Genomic DNA, 26,666 nt, shown 5'->3' with positions numbered 1-26,666 from the left:
TTATATCTGACGTTGGGCAATGTGGGTGTCCTAAAAGCTATCATGTGATAGTGGAGTGCTGACTGACCTTCAAAGGATGTGGAAGGTGTTTGGCAGAGCTACATGAGCTCCGGCAGTGAGCCAGCAGTGGCTCAGTCATAGCACAGCTTCTAGCCCATCTCTACATCACCATGGGAAATAATGTGAGTCTGGGTCCTGCAGGCCCATACATGAGCTCCACTGACATGCTTGACTTTCTTTTGGAATCTCGTGATCCCTAGACCTGGACTTCACAGAGGAAAACTGTGGGTCAAAGTTTTTTCAAAGCAGCTTTTTCAAAGATTCTTATTGGTGGTAATAAGAAGAAGGGTGAAAGAAATTTTCCATGTGAAACCCTGAGCAGGGAACTTTTAAAATTCATATCAGAAGATTTCTACGTTTGCATGAAAAGTTTTAAGCAATCTGAAGAAAGGAAATTTCTTCTTTAACCAAAAGGAATTCTTTCATTAATGCCTATGTCATTCTGTGTTTTGTTAATATGTTTTTAGCTGGAAGGATCATTTAAACTGGGATTACATTTTAAATATTGTTTAAAATGCATGGCTCTGGCTGCCTTTTGAAAATGCAAAAGCAGAAACTAAATGATACTAAGAATGTACCAAACAAAAACATTTATTTCAGAACTTCCTTCCTGGGATGAATCCAAAACTTTTCTTGGAATTGATATTTTCCCACAAGAAACTCAGTCTTGCTGAAATATGTTTGTTACAGACACATTTCTGCTGGTTTCATTCTCAGCAGTAGAGAAGCATGTATGTAAGCAGGAGCTTCACTCACGAATGTGAGTAAAGCTTCTTCTCTTAAGACAGAGGAGCTAAAAGTATGAATGGCCATTATGGTCCCACTTGACTTGCAGTCAGCTAGTGCTGTGACTCCCCAGAGACAGAATCTGACTGTCTGGTTCTGTGCTTGATGAGTATCAAGAGCAACAGAAGCATTTCAAGTGATAGTGTGGAAACATAGAAATTAGTTTCTACATAAAATTACTAAAGCTGTAAGTTAAAGGCCTCTAGGAGACCTTTAGGGTTAAAGGAGTCCTTTAACTTGTCTTTCTACCAATACTTTCTGTTCTGATAATTTATATTCTTTTGCACTGGGAAAGATGACTAAAATGGAATGGATCTGTGTGCCTGGGTGTGGTATATTCGAAAGAGTATATAAAGGAGGCCGAGTCCATTTGCACTGTATTTTATTGTATAATTCCTCTGGCTCAGGGCTTCTGTTAGCTTCTGAAGACTGAAAAATAACTTTTTTTGGGGGGGTGGGGTGGGGTGTGTGTGTCCTTGATCACGGTTTGTCTTCTGAGGTTTTTTTAGTTTCTCCGAAAAAATTGAAATTAAAAGGTCATACAATAAGAAAGAAATTTTTGGTGCCTATTTGTCAACTCTGAGAAAATTGAAATTAAGAGGTCATGTAATAAATAAGAAAGTCCTTGGTTCCTATATAAGTCAATGAGAGTCTTTCCACTGGTTTCAAACTGCAGCCAGCTTCAGCTGAACAGCATAAATGATTATAGCAGTGCAGCACTCATACAACTATCTTGCAATGCAGACTTACACAAAATTTTAAGATGAGAGTAAATAGAGATAGCAGATTAGGATAGTCAGAATAAGATGTACAAACATCAGAATAAGATGTACGAACAAAATCTTCAGCAATCAGCAGTGATTAGAAGCAGATAGCCCTGTACTTAAACCTAAGCAATTCACTTTCAAAATTCTAAGAGTCAAAGCAAAGGCTGCAGAGCAGATTTCAGTATTCCTTACCTTTTGGCCCATCCAAATTCACATGGTGAGTAGCAGTTCTGCTTCACTTCTTCCTCTAGGGAGTGGAAGACTTCAGAACTGGCAGCTTCTTGATGAAACTTCCAAAGATGCTTATAGAAACTTTCCCTGTGAGTCATAAGTTTCTGTGTAGGTTTCTCTTGAAACTCTGCTTCCTGCTCTTTGTAAGTTGAGCTGTCCTCTTCAGGAGGCTCACTGAAATCTGCTGCCACTGGCGAATCTAGGCAATCTTCAAGGTCTGGAGAGGTGCTACCCCCATCACTGGTAGACTGATCCATACTATTTCCTACCTCTGTATTGCCTGGCATTTCTGCCACAAACTCCTTAACTGGAGATGGTGCTGGAGTCTATCAAAATAACAGAAAGGTTAGTGTAACTCCTTTTTTATCTCCCATCCTCTTTCCTTTAAGAACAAAATAATTTGAAGAGGCAATATCAATAAGACTCTGAATGTGACAATATCAAATGGTAGCTGTAAGGGAGGGAAACAGAGGGAGGTACTCTCTCAATAAATATTTTGTCTTTATGTTTATCTTTCACGTTCTTCAGGAGTTTCAGGCAGGGAACTACTACACAAGTTCACTTTTTCCAGTGAATTCTTTGCTAGATGTGGCCCCTTTTTATTTCTTTTCATATCATGCCTCAGCTTTGTGGCTATATTCTCTTCATTGCAAAGAACTGGCTTCCAGATTTGACTCCTGTGTGGCTGACCATAGAAATCAGCCAAGGGCACATTGCAGAAGAGCAACAGAAGCCAGTTTGTTATCTGGAGGTGGTCCTGACAGACATTTCTGTCTGCCCTTGGACAATTCTTATGAATCCAGGTGGGACAGGAACCATGAGTGGGCCATTCTACATGGAGCAAGAGTAATGCAAATGCATGTTCGTTGTAAGAGTACTTGTGTATGTGTCCATAAGTTGTGTTCAAGAAGCAGGAATAACAATGCTAGCACACCTAATGGCATTGTTTTAGTCTCTGCAGTCTCTACTGTTTGATTTTTCTTTTTTTTTCTTTTTTTTTTTTCCCCTGCAGATTCTGCTAACTATCAATAAGAAGCTGAATACCCAGTTGAAACCATTATTTCATTTATTTAAGTTTATTAAGATGTAGCATGAATAGCAAAAGTTCTTTATTTTCCTCTCACTTTTGGCAGTAACATAGCTACCTCAAGTCTAAGAGTTATAATATCTGCAGTTTCTGGCTGAGGATCTAGTAGAGAATTTTTAGAAGCCTGACTGGAAGATCTGCATGGGTATGTGCTGTTTCACTCCAATGACAGTACTGCAATTCAAAAGTTGTTGGACTGGGATAAACGTGTTTCACATGTGTCAGATTTCTATTATTTTGGTTGTTAAGGAATAATCAGTTGAACTGTAGAAGTGAAGTTGAAGCTGGGAATGGAAAGAAATGGAATAGAGGACCTTGGAGAAAAGGGAAGGTTGCCTTGTTCAAGACTGGATAGAAAATGTAGTAGTGTTTATCCAGGTTTAGAGAAACAAGTTTATTGGCAGAAGCTTTGCCTTACCAGGACACTCTGCTCTATTTCTGGAAGAACGTCTTTTGGTGGTCTGCAAAGCAGTAGTGTGACTTCTGGAGGAGCTCCTCTCAATAAGTGCAGGACATCCTAAGTAGGAAGAAGGAATAATAGATTTCTTAGGGAACATAGCACATATCATTTTACCAATTGGGATGAAGGCAATTTTTATTATGAATGCCAAATTCCTAGTATTTGTGCCTACTGTATGATTGTTGTATAAATGGACCATAGTTTTTATGTGGATGTGTATCTAAGGTCAAGTTAGTTCAGTTTACAAACTTGTGTTCCACCAACAGACACATAGGTTTAAATTAATTCTTTTTCTTTTCTTGAAGAAAACAGGATTTTCAGACAAATTCATTCAAAGTGCACGTGGCAAGGACATGTCTTCAGTCAATTATATTAGCATAGCTCCACAGACTGCCATATTGACATAACCAAAGCCCCTCCTTAACATAACATTTATTCAGTGGCATTCAGCTTTCAGCCATGGCGGGAGATAAAATACTTAATCTAGAGGGGAAAAAATGCTGTAAGGCCAAAACACCCTGTCTGTCCCTCTGCACAAACTGAGTAAAAAGGCTGTACACCACGGAGCAAGACAGTGCTGGAAAAGAACTCCGGGTTGGGGGGGGGGGGGGAGTACAATTACAGCACCCCCCCCCAGGGTGTCTGTGACTTACAGCATCTTGTCTTTTGCCCTAGCTATTTAATAATATGACTGACCTGTCTGTGGGAAAATTGCATGATTTCATAATTTCTGTTTGTTTCCAATCTTATCTATTCAATGCATGAAAAATACCTGAGTTTTGTATATGAACATAAGGTGAAAAGATTACGATGAAAAAAATAAATCCACATGTAGTGCTTTTTTACCATTCAGTTTCTTCATGTGAGTATAGAATTTCTCATTCCAGATAAAAAAGTTACACTGGATTTACCTCACCTGGTAGAGATTTGAATATGGGGCATGGTATTTAGCATGACATTACAAAGCACAAATGACCACAGGGAAAAAATGTTCCAATTATGCGTAACAGCAACGAAGATTCCAACTAATTAACAACCGGTGTGCATCTAACAATAGACTTTGTGCATCAGTAGTAGAAAGTTATAAATTAAATTGCAGAAGAAATTCTCTGTAAGAATTCTGTTAAGAAGGAAATTCTCCATAAGAATTCTGGAGAAGAATCCTACATAGAAATCAGATCAATTATATGCAAATTCTGACCCCCTCTGGTGATAATTAAGTTTAAATGCAGTTTCATTCCATTGTCTTTATTAACAGTACCCATCTGGAGTCCCAGTGATAGAACTGCCTGGTACCTGATACAAGAGTCCTTGAATAGGTTTCCCATTCACAGCTAAAATGATGTCTCCGACTTCAATTTTGCCATTCTCTTCAGCTGGCTGCCCTGGAAACAGTCTTTTGATCCTGACAATAGTTCCTCCAAAGTGTTCACAAGCATCTTCCATTTGCAGAACGCTAAAGCCGAGGCCTCCAGAATTCTTTGTCAATTTGACTTCAAATGTATTATCTGTTCAAAGCAGGGATTGGAAAAAAGAGAGGGAGCTGTGGCATATGTACCCCCTAAGGAACTGATGTAAATGACACTCTCAGCAGATCTTTTCCCTGTGTGCTGCACTACAGATACTAATGGCAAAAGAAGGGTTTGGTGTTCCTTTAACTTATGTGAGCCCTTGAAATTGCACAGGCAGAATGGGGAGAACTGGATTCTGTTCCACCATGTGTTCACAGACTTTATGCCATCTGGTACAAGCCCACAAAGGAAGAAGCTTTTTGAACCAACATAAAAAGGTTCAAATGCTATCCTTTTCTGACATTGTTCTGTAAGTGTTGGGTAGATCTTACTATTCTGTAGCTGCCTGACATTCGTGTGGGTCCTCCACTAACCAACATAAGCTAGAATCAGAACTACTGCTCTTTCCAGACAAGAAGAGACTAGTCCTTTCCCAGATACAAACCCCATTCTGCTAGGGACAACATAGAGGAGTAACTGCCCCATGGGAAAGTATAGTTCAGACTTAGTGTTTATGAGACAGCCTTACAGTAAAAGATACAGCATTTATTTGTTGGCTAAGTGAAAGTGATCTCTGAATCTTCTGCTTTTAAGAAATGAAATTATGGCAGTCACCAGGCCTGGCCCTGGGGTAGCAGTTCACCCTAGCTTCATCACTGACACAGCATCGGCAGTTGTGCTGGCCAAGCTCTTTGGGTAACAGATTGGCAACATCAACACAGCTGCTTCCTGCCTGAGTGTGCTGTAGAGTACAGACAGGGATGTCCCCTGCCAGCCCCATCTCCTGAAGGCTGAGACATGCAGTATTTATGGCTAGGATAAATTAAGCTATATCTAGCAACTGTAACTCTAAGTATATCAGAAATATTTTGTTCAGAACTGATTTTTGATAATGTCATTAATATTGCACATTATATTTTTATTCAGTATGCAGTTTTCCTTCCAACCCACAGAAATTTCATAGAATTATTTTCATTCATTCCTTTCTTGCACATCCTGAGAAGTCACCCTGAGTTCCTTTTTTATCACTCACCATCTGTCAAAAAACAGTAGTCCTTGGTACCATCTGTGAAGGATGTTGTCACGGAAACAACTGCACATTGGTCCTCCTTTCTGTCATTAGCAGTCAGGCATGGCTCTGCCAATGGGTAGTTTCCCCTTTCTAGAACCAGCTTGGCAATCTAAATCAATGATGAACAGGTTCCAGTTACACAGTATGCAGCAAGCCCTAAGTTTTTTTTACTTTTCTTTTTAGCAGAATGGGGTTGGATGAGGGCGGGGTGGGGGGGTGGTGGTGGTGGTGTTTCTTTTGACCCAGCTTTGCTATTGTGCTTTATACTAACTGCAGTTTATTCTACTGGATATCTTATTGACTCTGCTATTGTACAAACCTGGCCAGATTTCTTAAGGTGTTCCACAGCCTGTTTGTGGGTGATGCCACAGAGGCTGATGCCATCTACTTCCAGCAGACGATCACCTGAGGCAAAAGAAAACAAACAACAAAAAAAAGTCAAGTTGCTTTGATGTGTTCAAGTTGAATGGGTGTGAACCTTGTGCTACCAACGTTGTAATAGATCTTCATGCTTACATGTCTCAAATTATATTACTTTGTTTGAAAGCAATACTGCTTGTGGTACAGCATTTTATAACCAGCATTTAAAATATACAGGGTATTCTATAAGTAAATGCAGTGATAGTATCTGGTTATAACAGCAATGCTGAAAGTATCAGAGTCATTAGCCTGATGTGCAGCTCCAGAAAGTAACTATACAATGTTGGTATGAGGCTGCTGTTTTTTCAGTGGGATAGCTACATGTAGTACAGGGACAGGCTGAGGAATGATGGACTGCATATTACATTTCACAGTTGTATGACCTGCAATCCCAAATGTGTTTCATTGTCCCTGTGGCAAGCATTCCACACTATTCATTGAGTTCTGCAGTCCAGAGTTTTATTGCCAGACGTTACCTATCTTTATTTGTCCATCCTTATCTGCTGGTCCCCTGGGAATAATTGACTTCACGTATATCCCACCATGACGCACGCTAGTGTTAATTCCACCCTGCAAAACATATGCCTGCAGATTAGAGTGGAGTCTTTGTGTATTCTGCCTGTGATAAAAAGCAAAGCAACTTAAACATGCATTGCAAAGCAATTGCATCAGGAATTAATTTTTTTTAAAATGTAGGGAAAAAAGGAAAGAGGATGTTACTCTAAAGTCCCATCTAGTTGTAATATATTTCCCTAGGCAGTAATCTTGTTTTATTTTCTCAGGATAATGCAATGCATTTCTACGTGGTTATATTAAAACATTTACTAAATGTTCAAAACTTTTTCCCTATGCTAACATAAAGATGGAGCTGCATCTTTCAGTCAGTCTCTAGCCCAGCTTCCAAACTATGCAATATCCATTCAGTAATTATTAACCTTTTAGACAATATATAAAGCATGGACCTGAACTTGTACAGCCACTTGAGAGCCTACAGCTCAGAGGAATTCCAGATTAACCTAAGAATCATATTCTGTCCATCTACATCCCCTGACTGAATTCAGATGAAAAAGCAGCCCTCAATTTCTCCTGCAGGCAATGAAATGGCTGTTGCTTCCCACTCTGTTTCAGCAAGGACTGTAAAGACCTCTCAGCCTGGAGACATTCTGCTTTGATAGCCAGGACAAGGAACTGTTATTCAAATGTGTCAGATAGTTTTCACTGCTGCCTTCTCTGGTCCTCTAAATATACAGAGAACTGTATTTCCTTACATTAGGAAATAAAATTGACTAGGGCCCTTTCTCTGGCCTTCAGACTAAGAAGCATGGCATATCTTGAGTCCACACAGCTAAATGTTCAGCCCTCCAGCATGGGATGGCTTCTATTATACTGCTTGTTGAGGCACAGGCCAAAGCCGTATTGGGAGCTGTGAACAATTAAGCAGTGCCTGTGGGCCACTGCTTCTGCCCATGCAGTGGTTCTGTGTAATCTGCTTGTACAGACACAGTCTTTGAGTTCCAGGAGCTCCAGGGGAGAAGCAACACCAGTCATGGGGAATTCTTTGCATTGCTGCATTTTCTAGAGGCTCTGGCTATATCCCTCCCTGACCAAACTCCACTTTCAGTGGTAGGTCTTGTTCTCAAATTGAGTAAGGAAGAAGAGGGCTTGTACTGCCACATGCCAGCACACTTCTTTCACAGGTTCTGCGGGCAAGAACTGGGGAATGAGCAGAGTCAGTACTTTACGCTTTTTCTGTCAATCAATTGGACACTTAGGTTTGAAATGTGCCATGCTAACAGCTTTGGTTATCAGCCTATTTTCTATCTTTGTTCCACATAAATACACTTCCCTACGTGTTTCTTGGTCATATAACAGTTTGACAGACACACTGAAAGATTAACAGTAACACTTGCAGTCACACTGATTCCGAAAGTCCCATCTTCTTTAACAAGCTCCACAGTATAGATTTCCTTTGAGTTGGTTTCAGATGGAGATGGTAAGTGCGAAGAATCAGCTTCCTGTCTCAGAAATATAAACGCTAATGAGACTACAGCATCTCAATAAAAAAGGGGAAAGGAAGGGAAAAAAAAAAATAGAGTTTCCAAAAGATATAAAGGGTTTGGTCCTGCTGTCACTGTAAGGCTGGAGTGGTACAATTTATATCCCTGATATTATTTCAAGCTTGCACTAATATTACTCAAAATATGGTGTGTCTAAATGTGCATCAGCTGAGTATAGATAGGGAGGCTGTCTAATAGTAGGAAATTAGACACAAAATGTTGCTGTTCTGTGTCTGCTTGAAAACTTAAGAGACTGCAAGTAAATAATAAATATATTGTACCTCCACTGGCAAAGGCAGGAGAATTTTTAATAACGTTTTTTCACATATTCTAGACATTTCTATCATTTTGACATTTACAATGTAATTTAACAAGCAAGATCTTCCAAGATTTTCTTTCTCTTTTCCTCATTTTTTAAATTTCTTTTTTTACTTTCTATTTTTTATGTAGCTGGCATGTTGTTAAGATACATGCTGAGTGTAATATTACTGAACAGCATCAAAATCTCAGTTACCTCCACATCCAGGCTATCAGCTGAAGGAACTGGAATCCTAGGGCCCAATTTTGGTGCTAAACTCCAGGAAAGAGCCTTCTCAAGTTCATCTATATTTATGTCCTGTTCTTTGGGGAGAGCTGTATGACAATCCTGAATCTTTTTTCTCCCACTGTCTACACAGGAGATCTCAGATCCACTAGTGCTGTTTCCTCTTGATAGATTCTTTTCTTCATTTAATCCTTCTTCATACATGTCTGTAAATCCATATGAAAATAAAACATTGCTGAACGCGAACAGTAAGTAAACTTGAAGGCAAATATTATTATACCTCAGCACAGGAGGACAAAGTAACTTCCTACATCAACTTGTGAAATCAGATCTATAAAATCAGTCAAACATTGTAAATTGGAGCACTGCTATTGTAAGTGTGGAGACATGTATTTGCTTCATCACTGCAGAGGACTATGACTCTTATCAGAGAAAGAAATGCCAAAATTCCCTTGGTATTCAGCAATCCAGCCCATAACAGAGTTTTTCACACTGACCGTAGAACAGAGATCCCATGATACATACTAGAAGTTGACTATTTTCACTGATAGCCTATGGTTGTTATAACTGGCACTGAGTAGCAAGAAGGTACTACTACATCATCCCAGTACCTAATAAATAGCAGTGTCCCATGTTTAATATTAGCATTCCATAGCCAGCAAAGACTTTGCCTTTATACCTTTGGGTTGAGAAATGATGAGCTCCACTTCATCGGGAGAATTCTGTATGATTTTAACTGCAGTATTAAATGAAACACCCTCAAGACTAATATTATTCACAGAGATGAGTCGTCCTCCTTGAAAAAAAAAAAAAGGATAAAAACAAAACAAGGCACATCTAAATAAGGAAATAAATACAGAGTAGCTAACTTTAAACCAGGGAAGTATTTTAATTCTAATTAAAAACTAAGGACAATGACCTGGTTTGATATTTCCAGCTCTGTCTGCAGGTCCCCCAGGGATAATTGAAGCGATAAAGATACCGAGGTCTAATTTTCCTACATTTTCTCCTCCAATAATTACAAAACCTGCAAAAATGAGATAGCATGAGAATGCAGAGACACTGGCAGTATTAGAAAAGATGAACCTCAGGAGCACAAAAGGCTCTTGCTCCAATGGTGTAAGTTTTATACACAAGCTGGAGAACGGGGAACTCTCGTTTTCATGGCATCAAGGTCTTGATTTGGGAAAGCTTTAAACTCACATTATAATTAAAGTGTGCTCGTGACTTTGGTGGCTCTTTAAATATAATTTCTCAATAAGAATACTTTCCTGGTTTGGGACTTTTAAAGATTCCAACTACTTTCTTACAAGAGTCATAAATTATGTGGACCTTAGTATTTAACACCTGCAGGAAGAAAATGGTATAAAAGCTCATTAGATAAATTCAAACATTGTTTTACATTATGTAGTCTAGGGCCCCTGAGGTGGGCCATATAAACTTCTAACAGATATGTAAGAGATCTAAGAAAATTAAATCTATTGTCAAGTAGTTCAATTTCACTATCCTAGTTCAGAATATTCTGCCTATTGCAGAATATATTCTTCTGCCTGGTAGAATTGTTGGGTTTGGGATCAGGATATTCCACACAGACCTGCACCATTTAGAATTTGATGTTTGATTGTATTAATGGTCAGCTGTGAAACCTGATGATCCTCTGAACTTATCCACAAGAATAGGATACAGTGTGACAGTGTGTTATATAACAAAAAAATGTTATCTAAATAAGAATCCAAAAGTTGGGAAACATGCACATTAAGCTCGTGTACACATTTTTCATCCCCACAGGCAATATCTGAAGAGTTTGCAGAACATCATTTCCCCCTGCATAAGATAAATAAAATCACTGTGCATGTATTTCAGGTACAAAACTAGGCCCTCGTTCCTTTCATTATACTTCTAACACTTGGTCCCCTTGACCTCTGTGGCCTTAGTTAATACTCTGAAAAAATTGTGGTCTTGATTTATGCACTTAGTCTTTTTCAGTCTTGGAAATTCTAAGTCCTTCACAAAGATTAGTAATCTTATTCTATAAGAAGAATAAATGAGGTGAAAAAGGTTACCATCTTGCTCAGCTTGAGTCAGCAAGTATCAGTGTTAGCACTAGGAACTGACGGTCCCAGTAACAAACGTAATATTCTTGTTCCTTACTTACCAAATCCATTCTTAGAGTCACGTTTTAGGCTTACGCAAATGATTTCTCTTTCTAGACCACTTAGCAAAACTTCCTTTTGGATGGCTGGTGATCCAGGTGCTGCAGAAACAAAACAGCTAGAATAAATGCAGATTGATGCAGGGAGACAGTAGATTCACATAGCATGCAAAACCAGGGCTTCAAAAATTAAAAATATATTTTGTCCTTGTTTTCCACATTGCCATTATTTCTGAATTGATATAATTCAGCAAGGAAGTTCAAACAAGTGTTTGGAAATCTGCATTCTCTAGAAAATTATATGTAAAGTAGCTGCGTAAGCTCTTCCTATAACGTTCCTTTCAGGGAGAGTACGCATTTATCTGCAACATTTTTATTAAGATTAGGATATCTAAAAAGTCAGGCATGTAGCACCTATTGAACATGAGGGTGATTTGGACAGAAAATATCCTATGGCTTCCTTTGGAAACTTAGCCCTTTGGGCCCTCTTGGCTCTATAGCTGCAATCCAATCGGCACTGATTGTGATGGTGACTTTTGTAGCATCAACACTACATTGTGCAATTGCCACAGTGTATTTAAAGTAGAGTTCTAATTTTAAAATGGACCAAGCAAATAATCATAGCTTCATATTCCATAGATCTGCTCACTGTGTGCATGCAATTTGGCTCTGTTAGAAAATTAGGTGTCCAGTTCTCACTCTAGTTAATGTCATGCAAGTGCAAGAACAGAGGAAGGACCTGGGGCCTATGTTGTCTCATGCATTATTTATTGAGTTGTAGATCTCAATTGCAAACCAAATAATGACCTCTAAGCATAAAGATGTCACCCCATGCGAGGGTCCTGGGTGTACTGAACTACATCTCTGAAGAGCATTAGGCACCATTGATGGAATAATTTTATCACAAAGTCCCTTACCACTAATCCTGATGGAAAGCAAGAGTTACAGGGAAAAAAACAGCTTGTCTTGCTAAACTCCAGGTTAATTCCCAGGACTAGAAGTGCAAAATTATATTCTTTAATCTGTAAGTAGAATATATTTTTGTCTCCTGCTACTGAAACAATAAATATGGAAGGGTACTGTCTCTCTTTATGATTATTCTACTCACCACTGATTGTGTTCTGAGTTGAATGGATAGAGAGGTAGTCATAACTCCTTTGCTTTCCATTCAAATTGATGTGCATTTCTGACTGGGATAGTCCTGATGTGGATCTGCATGGCAGGAAATGAAGACTGCGTTACAATAACAAATCAGTAATGGTCATTAGCCTGTCAGAGCCAAGCTGGGAATGCACATTTCAACAAGTATTCTGATTTCTGGGCCACATTTCATTGTAGGAAAGAGGCAGTTTATCCTTGCCAGCATTTGCTTCCAAATAACAGCTGCCATTAGACCACTCACATCACGAGTAATTTCCCCCTGTGTTTTTCTCTGAGCTGAGTGCAGGCATCGGGAAAACACAGCATAGCCTCAGTATGATTCATTTAGCCCTACTATCCATTTAGACAAAACCACATCTGAAAGTTTTCCTGATAGTTCGTGTTCTTCCTGGCTCTATTCTAACTCTTAGTATTCTAAAAGGCACTAGAATTCCTCAAAGGCCTTGAGACTGTGTGCAGCCATAGTAACCGCCTACACTGGTGAGTGTACCAATGCAAATGAAAGGGAGAAGTTCTCACACTCTTTTCTATGATTTGCACCTTTACACAGAGAGGAATCAATTAGGTAAAACATGTTCAAAACCAGCTTCCACTGTGCATTCAGTTCACATACTGCCATTTCCAGAGAAGATACACAGATATTAAAAATGTCACTTTTAGTCTCCCTTATTTTTAACCTTCTCCATAACCCAGTAAGTGGTTCATTCCTGAGTCTGGTACAAATATAAATGTCACTCTTTTTCAAGTTCTTATCTGCTGAACTGTTAACTTCCTGCCTGTGTTTGCACACTACTATTGGCACCATGGAGCCCCAGGCCTTTTGGTGTGACCACAATAAAGACTGGAAAAAAGAAAAAAAAAGTCTGCCCCACAGTTTACTGGTAGAGGTTTGCAATGACATAGTCTATGACTGGGTATTCTTACACATTTAGAGGAATAAGCAAACCTACCTGCCAAGATTGCTTTTGTCTCTAGTCCTGTTGTTGGTTTCCACACTGAGGTTATCACAAGATTTGCTCATCATCCCAGCAGAAAGGTTTTCCAGGTTTGCTCCATAGAGCACATTCTCTGAACGAGACAGTCTCTGAATCAGGGCAAGGTGCTCACGCTGAGCTGCATATGCAGAATGTGATTTGTCTATTTCCACATATTTACTTTCCTCTGAATAAGAAGGGAGAAAGGCAGAGGAAGGAAAGATAAATCGGCTGATATTATTCCATGTTTTTAAGCTCAAAGGTACTTTCTGGCTAACCTTTTGAACATGCCAGCAAAAAAGTTTGACATCACAGATATATTTGTTCTGATATCCCTGAGGATATCTAGCCTTGGAGGGAGTGGAAAGGTTTTCCAATCCATTTCTTTCATAGAAAGTATATGCTGTATTTAGATTTCATTTCTATGAATTATACTGCAAATTCACTTTCCACAAAGATTAAATCTACAGCCTTGTATAATTCAAACCTGAATATCTCTGTAAAGTATATTTTGTAAATTTTTGGTGTATGAGAAATATCTGTGTCAGAGACTGAATTAGCCAAGTTGGTAGCCTCTAATCCTTCACAGGCCCACCACTCCAATATACCTATATCTGAAAAGACAGGAGCTCTACTAACACAGGCTCTCTTAAGTTCAGAGAGGGGCTAAGGAGTTGGCTCTTTGCTCTGAGTGATTTGCACTAATGAAGTTGAGTAGGGGACCATCTTGGTGGCAATGCTTGCTATCCGATTTTCCACCTCTGTGTGAAATCTGCTACTTGCTTAATGACATCTGGGCTCTGCTATATACGAATCTATCCTCTCAAAAGATTTTTATTTCCCTGAAAGAAGATAGTGCTGGAGAAGGCACTGTTTATTTATTTAGGTTCTCAGCTGGTGGGATGGAGAGGGGATTTGAAGGAGGGAGGGACAGCAGGCAATTGGAGACACACCGGAAAGTAAAACAAGAACCGTGCTTGGTACAGGCTAGCACAAATACGGGCTTTAATTCTGCTTGTATGTGACAGCTGACTTGCTGCATGTTTTCCTAATAAATATTAGCCTGAATGCAACTTTCTAGAGCACTACTCTGCAGCATTAAACCTAGGCTCCCTCTTTCCTCAATGACTTTGATCAGGGGCATTTGTTAAGGCTTAACTGTCCACAGTATTAGCACAGTCTGAGAGTTGCCATGGTGATTTTAAATAGGGGGTTGCTAGCAAGTTTTGAAGATATTGTGACTTATACATCTGAACAGCACAGCAGAAGCAAGAGATTCCCTCATGCAGAAAGAGCCATATAATCTCTTACAGCCTCACTGCGGTGGCAAAAGCAGCATTTTGAACTACTGCCTGTCATTGCCTTCACAAAGCCTTTTTTTTGGGACAACAAGCACACACCGAACCTCAGAACCTGCTGTCACATGGCTTGTGTAAGTCTGGTTTGTTTCAGTGATTTGGAGCACTTGTAATCAGGACTGGGTTATAATTTTCTTAGCTCTCAATCTTTTTGTTCTTTTATGTATGGAATGTAGTAATTTTTATTAAGATATATTACCGCTAGCAAATGTGACACAGGAAACTTTAAGATTCACTATTAGCACTCATTTGTGTACTACAAATCATAGTCTGACTAAGTTATGTTTGAAGCTACAGGAGCCCAAGCAACAAAAGGTGCCTTGAACCTAAAGGTCATCCTAGTGCCTTTTTACACAGTAACAAATTTGTGCAGGTGGAGTTTCACTTTTCATGAAATCAGTTTAGTGGGAAAGAAGCAATATATCAATCATCCTGTTATATCCCATGATATAATTTGTTATAAAACTTTTACAGTTTTACTAGAGGAGTATCCCAGCAGATAAGGCGTGACACTTGATTCTCCTGCTATGATTCATTTGGTCAAATACTCAGTGCTTGTAAATGATCATGATTCTGTTCAAGGCAACGAATGAGCTAGTGATGTTTCTCCACCAAAGTCAAGAGTGATAACAGTTGTCAGCTCAGGCTGTTATTTCTTATGTGCCTCAGTTTCCCCATAATGATCCTCACCCATCTTTCCAGAGCATGCTCAGAACCATGGGTGAGAAGTGCTATGTAACTGCCCTGGGTTGAGCAGAACTTTGTCTTAGAAGCTATGGAAAATCTGAAGTCTAAGGAGGTATTAGTCATATCTTCCACAGACAAGCCAAAATCGAAGATAAGAGCAGCTACCAGCTACATTAGTTGGATGGGTATGACTGATGTACCTTTGGTTTAGTGGTTTTGTCCTGGGACTGAACCGTATGGTTGAACCCCTGTCTTATGCAAAGATAACCAGTTAATTAAATTCAGCTCCAGCATATCTGGGCACTACTATAGTTATTCTTTGTGTGGAACATTTCTCAGGTTACATTTGGGGTAAGTCTTATACGTTTCTTCAGAATTCTCAGCAGATTTCCTGAAGGGAAGTGTAATCATGCTTTTTTTTTTTTAAATCTGAGTTTAGCTATATAGCTATTATCATCGGAGAACCCCCCTCCATCCCCTGTATCTGCCCACTCACATGTACATGCTAAATTAGACTTACACACCTCTAACTTTCAGTGAAGCAGGAGACATTATTTTCTAGTCTGCAAATGAGAAACTGAAGCACAGTGAAACTTATGTGCCAGGTTCTGATTCTCAGCTTCACTGAATGCACGGTTTTTAAAACCTAACCTTGTCCTGTGGCCTGAATAATGAAAGTGCATTTATACCTCACCTGATGAAGTTTGCCGAAGTTGCCTAGAATTCATCTGTGCATTGAATTTGTGCTGGGCAGAGCAGAGGTCCAGTAGATATTTACATGTCTTTGCTGTATCAGTAATGAAGGTGTGTTTCTTGCCACTGAAGCTGCTTTCAATCATGAATTTTTTTCTCTAAAGTGAAAAAAACCCACAGATTGTTTCATATACCAGTCATTACACTGAGGCACTGAAAGATCATTTCTATAATCTTGTTGGTTTGTCTGGTTGTATTTATGCCTGGCTGCATGCCTTTTGGGTGAGGTGTCTGCCATTGGGATCATAAATGCCCTATGCCAAGAGTCAAGAGCCTTTGGACATTGACTGCGTTGAGAGCAGGTTGATAGAACTGGCAAATTTGGCCCTACACATGTTAAAATTATTAAAACAATTTCATGCGAAAAGGAAAATATCTTCAAGAGGCAGAAGGGCCATTTTGGGAGAGTAAACAGGCTGGGAAATGGGTGGTACCAGTTGACACCTACACTGTATGATGGTAGATTGATATACTTTTGATGGCAGAATACCATTTAGAAGGGGTCACAATCATGTCACCAATACCGGATTGTTGACAGACATTAATATACTAAGAGATGAGGATAATGAAATTTGGAAAGAGGGAGACATGATCCCATGACCTGATGTAGGTAGGAAAACGAAAAGAGAGAGAGAAGGTAAGACAAGACAGGAATGAATACGGAATATGCCATAAGGAGGTTTGACATAGTCTCTGTAATAGTCAACACTAGATTGTTTAGTTTTATAGTAACTTGACTCCAACCTTGGCAAAAAAAACCCTCCAGAACTCAACCTCACTAAGAACTGGATATCTGGGTATCCAGATCCAGACTTGATTTTAGACTGTTTTCAAAAAGGACTTGCCTGTACAGAATAAGTCTAATTCTGGCTCTGAATGCAATATATTCATCACAGCGACAGACAGAAGGGGAGTAAAGTAGTAGAGTGAAGAAGAGATTCACTTGGTTCCAACTCACATGAGCTGAAATTCTTTCTGTTTCACGCCACTGGAATCTTAAACTGGCAATTCTTGTGTGATTTTTGACCTCATACACGATGATGCCTTTGGCACAGATGCCCAAGATGATGTCCCCCCCTGCTCCTTTCTTCTCTTGGGACACACGGTAGAATAACACTCCATATTCAGGAAGCTGCTGAGTCACCTTGTAGAGAAAAAGTGCATTTACCATACATTATTCAAAAAGAGGGATGGGAAGAAAAGGTAGGTAGATGAGAGAGGAAATGTTTTTGAGTGTCTTTACTGAATATTCTTTCACTCTGTCAAGAAATCTTTGAAAACCCTTACCAAATTTCCATATCTACTCCCTCACAGAATCATCACTTTACTTTGGTATGTCAGAGCCATTACATGCATTTGTTTTCCATGTGTAAAATGGAATTAACACTTTCCCACACACCTCATTTGAAGAGGTAGGAGGATTATGTAGCTTCCTGCACAATAATCTAAACATGGCAGTAGCACTGAGGTACTCAGCATTACTACTTCTTGGCACTTGTGTGCATTTCTGAATAGAAATCTATGCAGAATTAATGCAGCTTGGCTACTGTTAAACCTTGTTTCTTTCCATTTGCTTTATGTGTCATCGTTTCCCTGAGCAAACCCAGAAACCACGAGGTACAGCAAATACAATGATTTTAGTAAAACTGCTAATACTTTGGTGCCAGGGCTACTCTGACACTGCTTGTGTGGCTTCCCTTCTACAACAGTGATGACCAGCTGGAAATCTTAACTGCAGTGACATCACAGCTCCCAGCCTGCAATGAACTCACTCAGGTACATATGCCCATTCCTTCATGGCTATCATCTTTTAAAATCAGACATTATAAATTTCCATTGCCAAGAATCTTGAGTTAAAGGGTTTGCTAAATTGTACCTCAAAGTATCTCACCTAAATATACTGGTTACTTTGGAGGGAACTTTCCTGTCCCAGAATTCCCTTCAGTGCCAGACTTCACAGGAACAGATGTTCAGTGTTTCTTCTTTCTTGCACAGTGCTCATTGCTGGGTGAAAAGTTAAGCAGGACTTCAAGGCTTCTGCCTCTGCCTTCTAACTGTGCAGAGGATACTCTGAACTCACTCAGAGGTTCTGGGTGTTGTTGCTTGTCTTTCTACCTCCTGCACTTGGCCATAAAATGTTAAAATGGGACTCAGAACCTTTACAGAACTATGGAATATGAGAAGGGTTTTCTGTCCTCTTTTGTGATCTGCAGATCAATATGAGTTTAGTCTAAAACCTCCCCCCCCCCCCCCCCCCCCCCCCAGGAAGTTAATGTAGAATCCCCAAATGACTTTTCAACTGTGAATAGAGATTTTCAGTGACCAAAATAAAACACTTTAAGAAGATCTGTTTTTCAGAAAGTATCCAGAGCACAAATATTCAGGTCCTGAAAACTAGGGCATCTATAATCACTAGCTGAATCTGGGTTTTAATTTTTAATCCCTTTCATATTTGGAATTTGCATGTTCTTGCCATGTGGTCTATCTTTCTCACTTTGTATGATGTGTTGGCTCCTTCTACAGACTTACTCACTGAAACAGATACCAACAAAGCTGCTTTTCTTCAATGGATTTGCCATGCATGATGGGACTGTCATTAAGGCTAAGCTTCAATCTATTTCTTCAATACCGCTGACAGTGTTAGATGAGGAACTAACATAATTAAACAGCAACTGAACTAAAATGGTGCTATAAATAAAAGCATGTGGCACTGCAGCAAAGTGGCTACTGATATTTATCCATTATCTAATCCCTGATATTTTTCATTTGATGGAAAGCAGACAAGTTTGGGGGAGAAGGAGAAATTAGGGGGAAAATAATTAAATCCCACATCATTGTGACACTCTAGAGCCCTAGAGAAATAGTCATGTGAGAAAAAACTTCAGATAACTCCTTCCTCATTTCCAGGGTTCACAGATATTTTTAAACAAATAATCACTATGTGTTTAGAAAGTGGCTGAACAGCTGCTGTAGTTTCAGAAGTCAAGAAAGTGCTTATTGCCATGTTTTATAATCATCTCTAATCTATTCAGTAGGTGTATTTATAATCATCTGGAACCTAGACATGTTGGCAACATGCTGAAAATTTTGCATCAACCCTTAGGATGTTGAAAATACCCTGAAATGGGCACTAACCCTTTATAAGTTATCAATGAAAGGAAACCTACCATGTAAATATGATGTAAGTTATTTCGAGTGACAGTATCTACAGCAGAATGAAATTCTGAGGTTTTTGTTAGTTATTGAAATTTTTGGCTGTATCTAAAATCCACTGTTTCAGGCAAGAAGGAAATAATAGACAACAGTAAATAGAGAAGGGCTTTCCATCTCAAAATAAATAAATAATGTTTGAGGTATGGCAAGTTACCTTTAAAAATTCTAGTTCAGCTTCATCCTCAAATAGGGAACGATTCATACGATGTAATTTAGCAAGCTCTCGTTGTACATATACAAGGGTCATTTTCTCTATTCGGCTTGCTGGAATGTAGTCTTCAACACGAAAATAGCTCTTTCCATGCATCTTTGGGAGAAAAAAGTGAAAAGAAAAAAAAAAAGAGAGACGAGGCTTTTGTTCTTTCTTGACTTTTCTTATTTGGTGCATTCCCATTTTCAGGGTGACCCATATGCTGAAGTCATCCTGTTGCCATTTCCTAAAAGAAGTTGGGGAACAGCAGCTAGTGTCCCAACAGCCAAATGTGCCTCTTGCACCTGTGCTCAGCCAGGTGCTTCAAAGCATATGCTACTTGTCTCTGCAGAGGGGAGGAAGGAGCTGGGCCTACAGGCATGCCTGCAGTCTTGCACTTAGAGCTGACAGCTACAGCTGCATCAGTACAACCTACAGTGGGGGACTCAATGCCAGCATAGAGCTGACCAGATGGATCAGACCACTCAGAGTTCAATTGGTAGAGCTACGCTGATTTATGTAACTGAAGATATGGCAGAGAATATAAATGGGTATTTTCTGTACACTTCAAAACTAGGATAACTAGTTCAGATATACCATCAGTGACCTTCCTGTCTTTGCAGCTTGTGGATCTGAGCCTACACATGAAATAGCTGTGAATTCTGGAGTGCTTATTTATTTTTCTCTTCCACATTTTCTAATGTCTTTAAGCCCTTCTGCACATTCAAGTTGTGCCTATGTTGGAAATTTTCTACAGATTTTCTGGAGTTTCTGGGCTATGTTATCAATTATGAAGGACCAAGAGTCTTTCATCATTCTGCCATATTTCTTGCCAAATTCGTCTGGCTCATTACTGCTCCTTAATCAAGCAAATTTTGCTTTTTTTTAATTAAATCTGAAAAGTGATTACTGAAGGACTTAGCTGAAATTATGTGCTATTCATATTTTTTCTTTAAACTCTATGTGACAAACAAAAGCTGCAAAAGCTGTTGAGAGAGACCTCTGAGAAATATTGTATTTATCCACACCTCGGAAGCATAATTGCCAAGCTCTGCCTGTAAAGCCAAAGCGCCGAGTTTCAGGGCAGTCTCATCATTGCAATATAATCGCTCCTCCAAAATATCTTTACGAAGCTGCAGGTAAAACTGATGCCTTGTCAAGCCATGCCTGGAACACAAAAGGGTTTAGGAACACAGGAGGAGCCTTGAGCAGTCACCCTGAATGCTACTGTTTTTCCTACAGTCAGCAGAACCATGCACTTACTGGATAACATTAAAGTGATTGACAAAGAATTTTATTCTTAGAAAGAGTGTGAAATTAATGATGGAGGTTTTCTTCTTGGGTTGGTCATTCCAGCCATCTGGGGCCACTTTGTAGAGTTTGGTCTCCTCATCCAAAAAGAAGAATTCTTTACCTGAAATGAGAATTTTGGGTTCTGTAATAAGTCTGGAGATACTTCAGTAGCTCAAAGTTCTTCTCTTCATTCAGTGCATCACTAGCAATAAAAAAATAAAATGGATCACAGATGTCAGTTGAAATTTACTGCTCTGTGTCATGGCTTAACTGATTGCTGCTTTGATAGAGAAGTTAGGATAACTGTGTAATTTAGGATTGCAATTGTTAGATGCTGGATTGGTGTGGTATCTATGGAATCACTCAATTGATGTGGCTTGCATTCTGCTCACCATTCAGGTTCTGCACCCCATTGTAATCCTCATGCCCTAGACACAAGGTATGCTTCTTCCTACCGCCTCAGCCATGCTTGCCATCAGAAATGGGCTAGGGAGATGTGGGTTTTGTAGATGAAATAGCTGCGCCTGTACTTATATCTAGGAACAAAGACAGTCAGCCTTCCTCAGTACAGTGCTTCCTGGAGTTTCTGCTGGAGCTCCATGGCTCAGTATTATTCCAGTGCAAGGCTGGGGCATAGCCTTTTCTGCATGGGAATATCAGCCAGTAACAGTATGGCTGTGCTGATGCACGGTCCTAGGGTAGACATGCTTTACATCAATGCAGTACAGTTTAAACCAATATACCTTTTGCTTAAGCTTTGGATCTGCTTTTATCTGAGGATCTTAAAGTATCTTACTGGAATTCATTAATAAAATAACTACAGAGGCACTGAGGGAGAGAACTGTTACTGCAGTTAGCTGTGTCTCGTTACCTTTCAGGTAAGCCAAGCCAAAGTAGAAATGTTCCACCAAGTTTGCATATGCCACCACAGTGTTGAAAACATCTCTTGCCTTGGACTTGATGTCACATTGCACCTCAAGGCACTGCCCATTGAGTAGAATCACATTGAGATCCCTTTGGGACAAATAGGACTTCCCTTTTTTAGTCTAAGAACATGTAACAAAGAATGAAGAATGAGTGCCAAGTACAAGCAATGCAAGTTCCACAGCATTTTATTACTGAGGCCCCCTAGTCTCCTGTCTCTGCATAATCTGATGGAACTGGTCACAACACTATGCTATTCCCTGCCTCTCTCATAATTCTCATAAATTAATACCCCAAACATTTTCATTTAAAAAAAAAACAAACAGGGAATCCCAACAGAACACCTGAGCATACTCAGACTCTACAATCACCAGGGTTATTCTAGATTTGAGGGTAATTCCAAATTTTATTTGCCCTCATTTTTACTGCTGTATGCTGTCAGCCTTTTACCTTAACTGGAGGAGTCGAATACATTGGCACTAGATGTCACATTGCGTATTTTCTGTATAATCTTTGTCTCAAAAGTCTTGTGCTAAAGTGAGCATTCTTAGCTAAGAAGGATAAATTAAGCTATTTCCACACCAACAGAAATAACTATATAGCACTGAGAATTAAATGACCCCTTTTCAAGTCTCAATACCTCTGCAGGACCCCTAACTTGATTTGGGAGGATGACACGACAAGAATACTGGGTTGGGACTCAGATGCAATTTACAAAGAGCCCCAACTAAAAGGTAACTTGATTAGTTATAAATTCTTAATGTTCATACTTACCACAATTGATCCAGGCAGCTGTAAGGTCACTGGTGGTTCACTAGACAAAATAATAAATTCTGGACCTGAAAACTGTAAGGAGGCAATTCAGAAATTTAAGAAATGTCTCCTTAATGTAACAAAGATTCCAAACACCAGTACCAATGAAACCGATTTCTGTTGATCTGCATGCTGTAGCTAATTGACTTCAGTGTCTAATAAGGTGCAAAGGCTGACTGAAGACTTCTCTCTGAGGTCTCTCCTGTGTGGGCTCTTTGGGGTCTAATTAGAGGTAAGCTCACACTGAAGCCTTTTCTTCTGCAAAGGCACTTAACCAAGATCCATTTCCTTTGCAAGGCACCTATTTTCATGACACAGAAACTTAATTTCTTCTGAGACCTTTTTCTATTTGATTCCCAAGTTACTATGAGGACAGTCACAGACATGTACACACATACATACACACCACTGTCTGCCTAGCTTCCATAGGGAACCAGACTAAAATGCTGAGCTGCTTTCTTCCCTGTAATGAAGGTTGACAGATATTTCTTATTAGCAGACATTGCATTCTGTTGCTTTAACTTCAACAAACTTTAATAGCATAAGATGTTTCTTTTCCTTGCTAACTATCTACCTCAAGGAATTTTGCATATTTTTTTTTTTCAGATTCATCTATGCTTTTAGATCCTTGAAGCAGATAGAAATAACTACATGTCTGCAAGTTGTAAGACATGGATCCTTCCAACCATTATCCATGACTTAGTACCTTGACTCATTTAGGTATTTTTTTGAGAAAATTTATGGTTTGTTTCATAATACTACTATTGTCCTGCCAACAGACAATGCAGTTTTGTATCACATATAAAGAGGGACTAGCACTTTGTTGTAACAGTTGTTGGACTCCTTCTGAAGAACTCAATTATTATCCCAGCAAAAGTCATATTAACAAAATTTAAAATTAAGTTTATATATAAAAAGATAATTTTCCAAAGTATCTAACTGAAACTCTTGATCAAAGTTCTGCAACTGGTCAGTCTTGAGCTTGTGAACTGGGAACAGGGGAAAGGACTCACAAGCCTGAAACTTGTCCCTTTTACTTCCACAACAGAAAGCTCCATGGGCAGCAGCATCATGGAGTTTTCTGTGATTCAGTTATTCCTAGATTTTTGTGATCCAACTGCCAAAGAAACATGATCCTTCCCATTTAACAGAGTCCTATAACAAATCAGCAACTAGGAATAGACCCTTAGGTGAGCTATTGGTTTGGCACACTCACTGCTAGCCTAGGCTTTCTGTCCAGGCATACACTGTAAAAAAATTTTAAGTCCTTTGAGCACCATTGACCCTCAAGTGTTTGGGTTCAGTGTCTCTGTAAATATTTTTGCTGTTCTGAAGCTCCTGTCAAAGTGGTTGATGAAAACAGTCCATATGGTGTTTGATGCTTGCAGAAATCACACATGTAGGTCAGAGGGGGTTTGATTATAAGCTTTTGCTTAGTCTTTATGGACAAGAGCTTTCACTGACTTCAGTTCTGAGTTATCACAACTGGATCATGCCTAATTTGGAGTCTGTCAGTTTAGAATACTGATCTAATTAGATGTCTCAGTTGCTAATATGCACGTCACTGGTGAATGACAACTGGATGAGAGGTTTCTCTTTAGTGATATTTACATTTTGAAATCAGCTTATATGTTTTTCATTAGTCACCTTTTCCTTCCTGTGGAACAAACATTTTTGTGATGCAGCAGCCACTGTGTAGTCCTTTGTAGACACAGAGAAGGTGGAACCTAAACTTAGCAGGTTCTGTCTGCTGTTCTTCTGAGTTCCACCAGGGATTTCTTCTACAGCACTGACTGACCTTCAAAGGAAATGTCATCGTGAGGAATATATATAGCATGCAATCAAAACAACACAGACTTGAGGACAAGAAGCTTAAGGTACATTGGCAGAATATTATGAAATCCAGGGCAATGTCAGTTATAAGTTGTTAAATGTTTCTTTACAGAAAAAAGAAAAATAATTTCACAGGGATAATATTACTGATGCCCTTTATAAATAAATATAACTCTGCTTTAATTCAATAACAGTTGTCTTTTTTTTTGTCTTTTTTTTTTTTTTTTTCATTTTGTGAGCCAGATCTAGCTGGTTTAAGTCTGGTGAAGCCAACAGGCAGGGAGTTCAACCCTGTCACTTTCTAGAAATTCTATAGGATGAAGTCAATTCCTCATTTCTTATTTTCTGAAGCAAAAAAGCTTCAGAAACCATAACATTTGTTACTACATTATTCAGAATTTTCCAGGAATGGAACTAATTTGAATACTAATTCATTAGGATAAATTAATGTCTTAGGGAACTCAGGGAATTTGCAATTTAATTCAGAGAAAGATGTGTGAAATCTCAGATCAGAAAGCCGTCTTTATACTATACTTTTAACCCATAAAGTAATGACGGTTTCCACACAAGCAGACACATGTATGCTTAGAATAAACTTAAAATATTACATACAATCTTATCAATGAGAAAAGAATGATTATGTGGTATAGAAGAAAAGGATTTGTAGAGGTGGATTTTTGTTAATCACATTTTTAACAAATATCAAGGTCACATGGAAGCTTTTTTGTTATCCCAAAGTTTTATCCTTTTCTTTTGCATGTTGCAGACTTGCTTCAGAGAACTGTTCAGGGAGTTGCAAAATATTTTTAACAAAGGTACTGGAGTAGTTGCTGATCTCTTCTCCCTGGTATCCAGTGACAGGATAAGTGGGAATCGTTCAAAGCTGAGTTGAGAGGAGTTCAGACATGATATTAGGAAGCATTTCTTTACCGAGAGGGTGGTCAAACACTGGAACAGGCTTCCTAGAGTGGTGGTTGATGCTACAAGCCTGACAGTGTTTAAGAGGCATTTGGCCAGTGCCCTTAATAACATGCTTTAACTTTTGGTCAGCCCTGAAGTGGTCAGGCAGTTGGACTAGATGATTATTGCAGGTCTCTTCCAACTGTTCTGTCTTGTCCTGTCCTGTCCTATCCTATCCTAGTTTGTATTCCTCTCTCTATAAAGATATCTAGATATTTTTGTTTCTATCAACACAACCTCATAAAGATCAATATTTAACTAAGAAATATGCCTAAATATGACCTGAAGTGACTTTCGTGGGTGTAGAAATACTATTATCTCAAAACCCAAGATGCTGTATTAAGAAGACGTTCTTCCCTTGTGGAAAACACTTCCTGTTAGTAGTCCTGTGAGGTGAGAGATGCCAGACTTGACAGCTTTATATATAGGCCATAGCCCTGCATATACTTACAAGCTTAATTTTATGAGGTGTAAATTATATCAGTTGAACTGGTTACAAAAGCGACATGATGATATTAGTAAACTTTATAGGTAATAAACCCATCACTAAGTTTTGTGTTCATTGTCCTCCTACATGGGAAATTGGTGGTTTCCAAACTAACTAGTTCAATTCCACTGTTGTCATGGTACAATAGGATGGTGACCTTGGTAGCAATTCAATTACAGATGCTTACAACCAAAAGTGGGGTTTACAGTCCCTGAAGTTCTGTGGGAATCAGCTTGCTGGAAATTTGGAGAAGAGAGTTCATCTTTCAGCAGAGGAGGGGAACATTTTCTTGGCAGCATGATTTTAGAACAAGGATATCAAGATGATACCCAGGTTGGTAGTCAGAGGCATGGCAATTGCTCCAAAATACTCAGTAAATAAATCTTCTGTTACTGATATCATCACCAGCTGTGTGATGCATATATAGATGTCTGTATACACACATACATGTGTACGTGTGTGTAGTTAGACAGGTAGACAGAGACTAGTTTCTTCACAAAAGCTGCCACTATCCAGCAACCTGCTTGTAGTTCTTTCTTGTTGCAGGATTAGAGGTGTACTGGAGTATCTCACATTGCTCAGATTATCGTGGCTGATTTATCAGGAAGTTCAAACTGTTTACTTGGGACACGTTTAATTGGGAGTTGATGTAAATGGAGCATTTCCTGTGGGCCTGAATTACTCATGTCATGGTTAAAAGAAGAAACTCCTGTTTAACTGGGTCAAGAACTCAGTTTAAATGGGATGTCTGTAAGGATTACGTGGTGCTTAAATATGGGATTCTGGTCTTTGTGGTGCCTAGAGGCTAACAGTACTTGGATCTCCTCTTCATTTGGAAACAGCCACCATTACAGCTTCACTATGCTAACACCC

The 26,666-nt window shown here is 39.2% G+C and overlaps 1 protein-coding gene across 4 annotated transcripts in view; it reads right to left on the bottom strand.

Annotated features, from left to right (window-relative positions):
• The window catches only part of LOC104633462 (tyrosine-protein phosphatase non-receptor type 20), a 61,985-nt gene that overhangs the window by 27,774 nt on the left and 7,545 nt on the right, over window positions 1-26,666 (bottom strand). For 3 of the 4 annotated variants that reach the window (XM_075758358.1, XM_075758359.1, XM_075758360.1), the window contains exons 5-25: window positions 24,161-24,311; window positions 22,475-22,546; window positions 21,648-21,822; window positions 20,747-20,897; window positions 20,512-20,650; window positions 19,448-19,600; window positions 17,039-17,224; window positions 16,022-16,178; window positions 13,259-13,469; window positions 12,256-12,359; window positions 11,151-11,249; window positions 9,915-10,022; window positions 9,675-9,791; window positions 8,966-9,201; window positions 8,305-8,409; window positions 6,871-6,964; window positions 6,294-6,379; window positions 5,936-6,083; window positions 4,688-4,899; window positions 3,350-3,448; window positions 1,806-2,170 (exon numbers count right to left, since the gene is read on the bottom strand). In XM_075758358.1, the coding sequence (XP_075614473.1) occupies window positions 1,806-2,170; window positions 3,350-3,448; window positions 4,688-4,899; window positions 5,936-6,083; window positions 6,294-6,379; window positions 6,871-6,964; window positions 8,305-8,409; window positions 8,966-9,201; window positions 9,675-9,791; window positions 9,915-10,022; window positions 11,151-11,249; window positions 12,256-12,359; window positions 13,259-13,469; window positions 16,022-16,178; window positions 17,039-17,224; window positions 19,448-19,600; window positions 20,512-20,650; window positions 20,747-20,897; window positions 21,648-21,822; window positions 22,475-22,546; window positions 24,161-24,311 (3,168 nt within the window). Of the gene's footprint in view, window positions 1-1,805; window positions 2,171-3,349; window positions 3,449-4,687; window positions 4,900-5,935; window positions 6,084-6,293; window positions 6,380-6,870; window positions 6,965-8,304; window positions 8,410-8,965; window positions 9,202-9,674; window positions 9,792-9,914; window positions 10,023-11,150; window positions 11,250-12,255; window positions 12,360-13,258; window positions 13,470-16,021; window positions 16,179-17,038; window positions 17,225-19,447; window positions 19,601-20,511; window positions 20,651-20,746; window positions 20,898-21,647; window positions 21,823-22,474; window positions 22,547-24,160; window positions 24,312-26,666 lie in introns of those variants that run through there. The other variant, XM_075758361.1, reaches the window with a different exon arrangement.

This window comes from Balearica regulorum, chromosome 7, assembly GCF_011004875.1.
Source record: "Balearica regulorum gibbericeps isolate bBalReg1 chromosome 7, bBalReg1.pri, whole genome shotgun sequence".
In the NCBI taxonomy this organism is placed as follows: Eukaryota; Metazoa; Chordata; class Aves; order Gruiformes; family Gruidae; genus Balearica; species Balearica regulorum.
The sequence above is the reverse complement of the archived record's forward strand: the minus strand, read 5'-3'. Positions and strand labels throughout refer to the sequence as shown.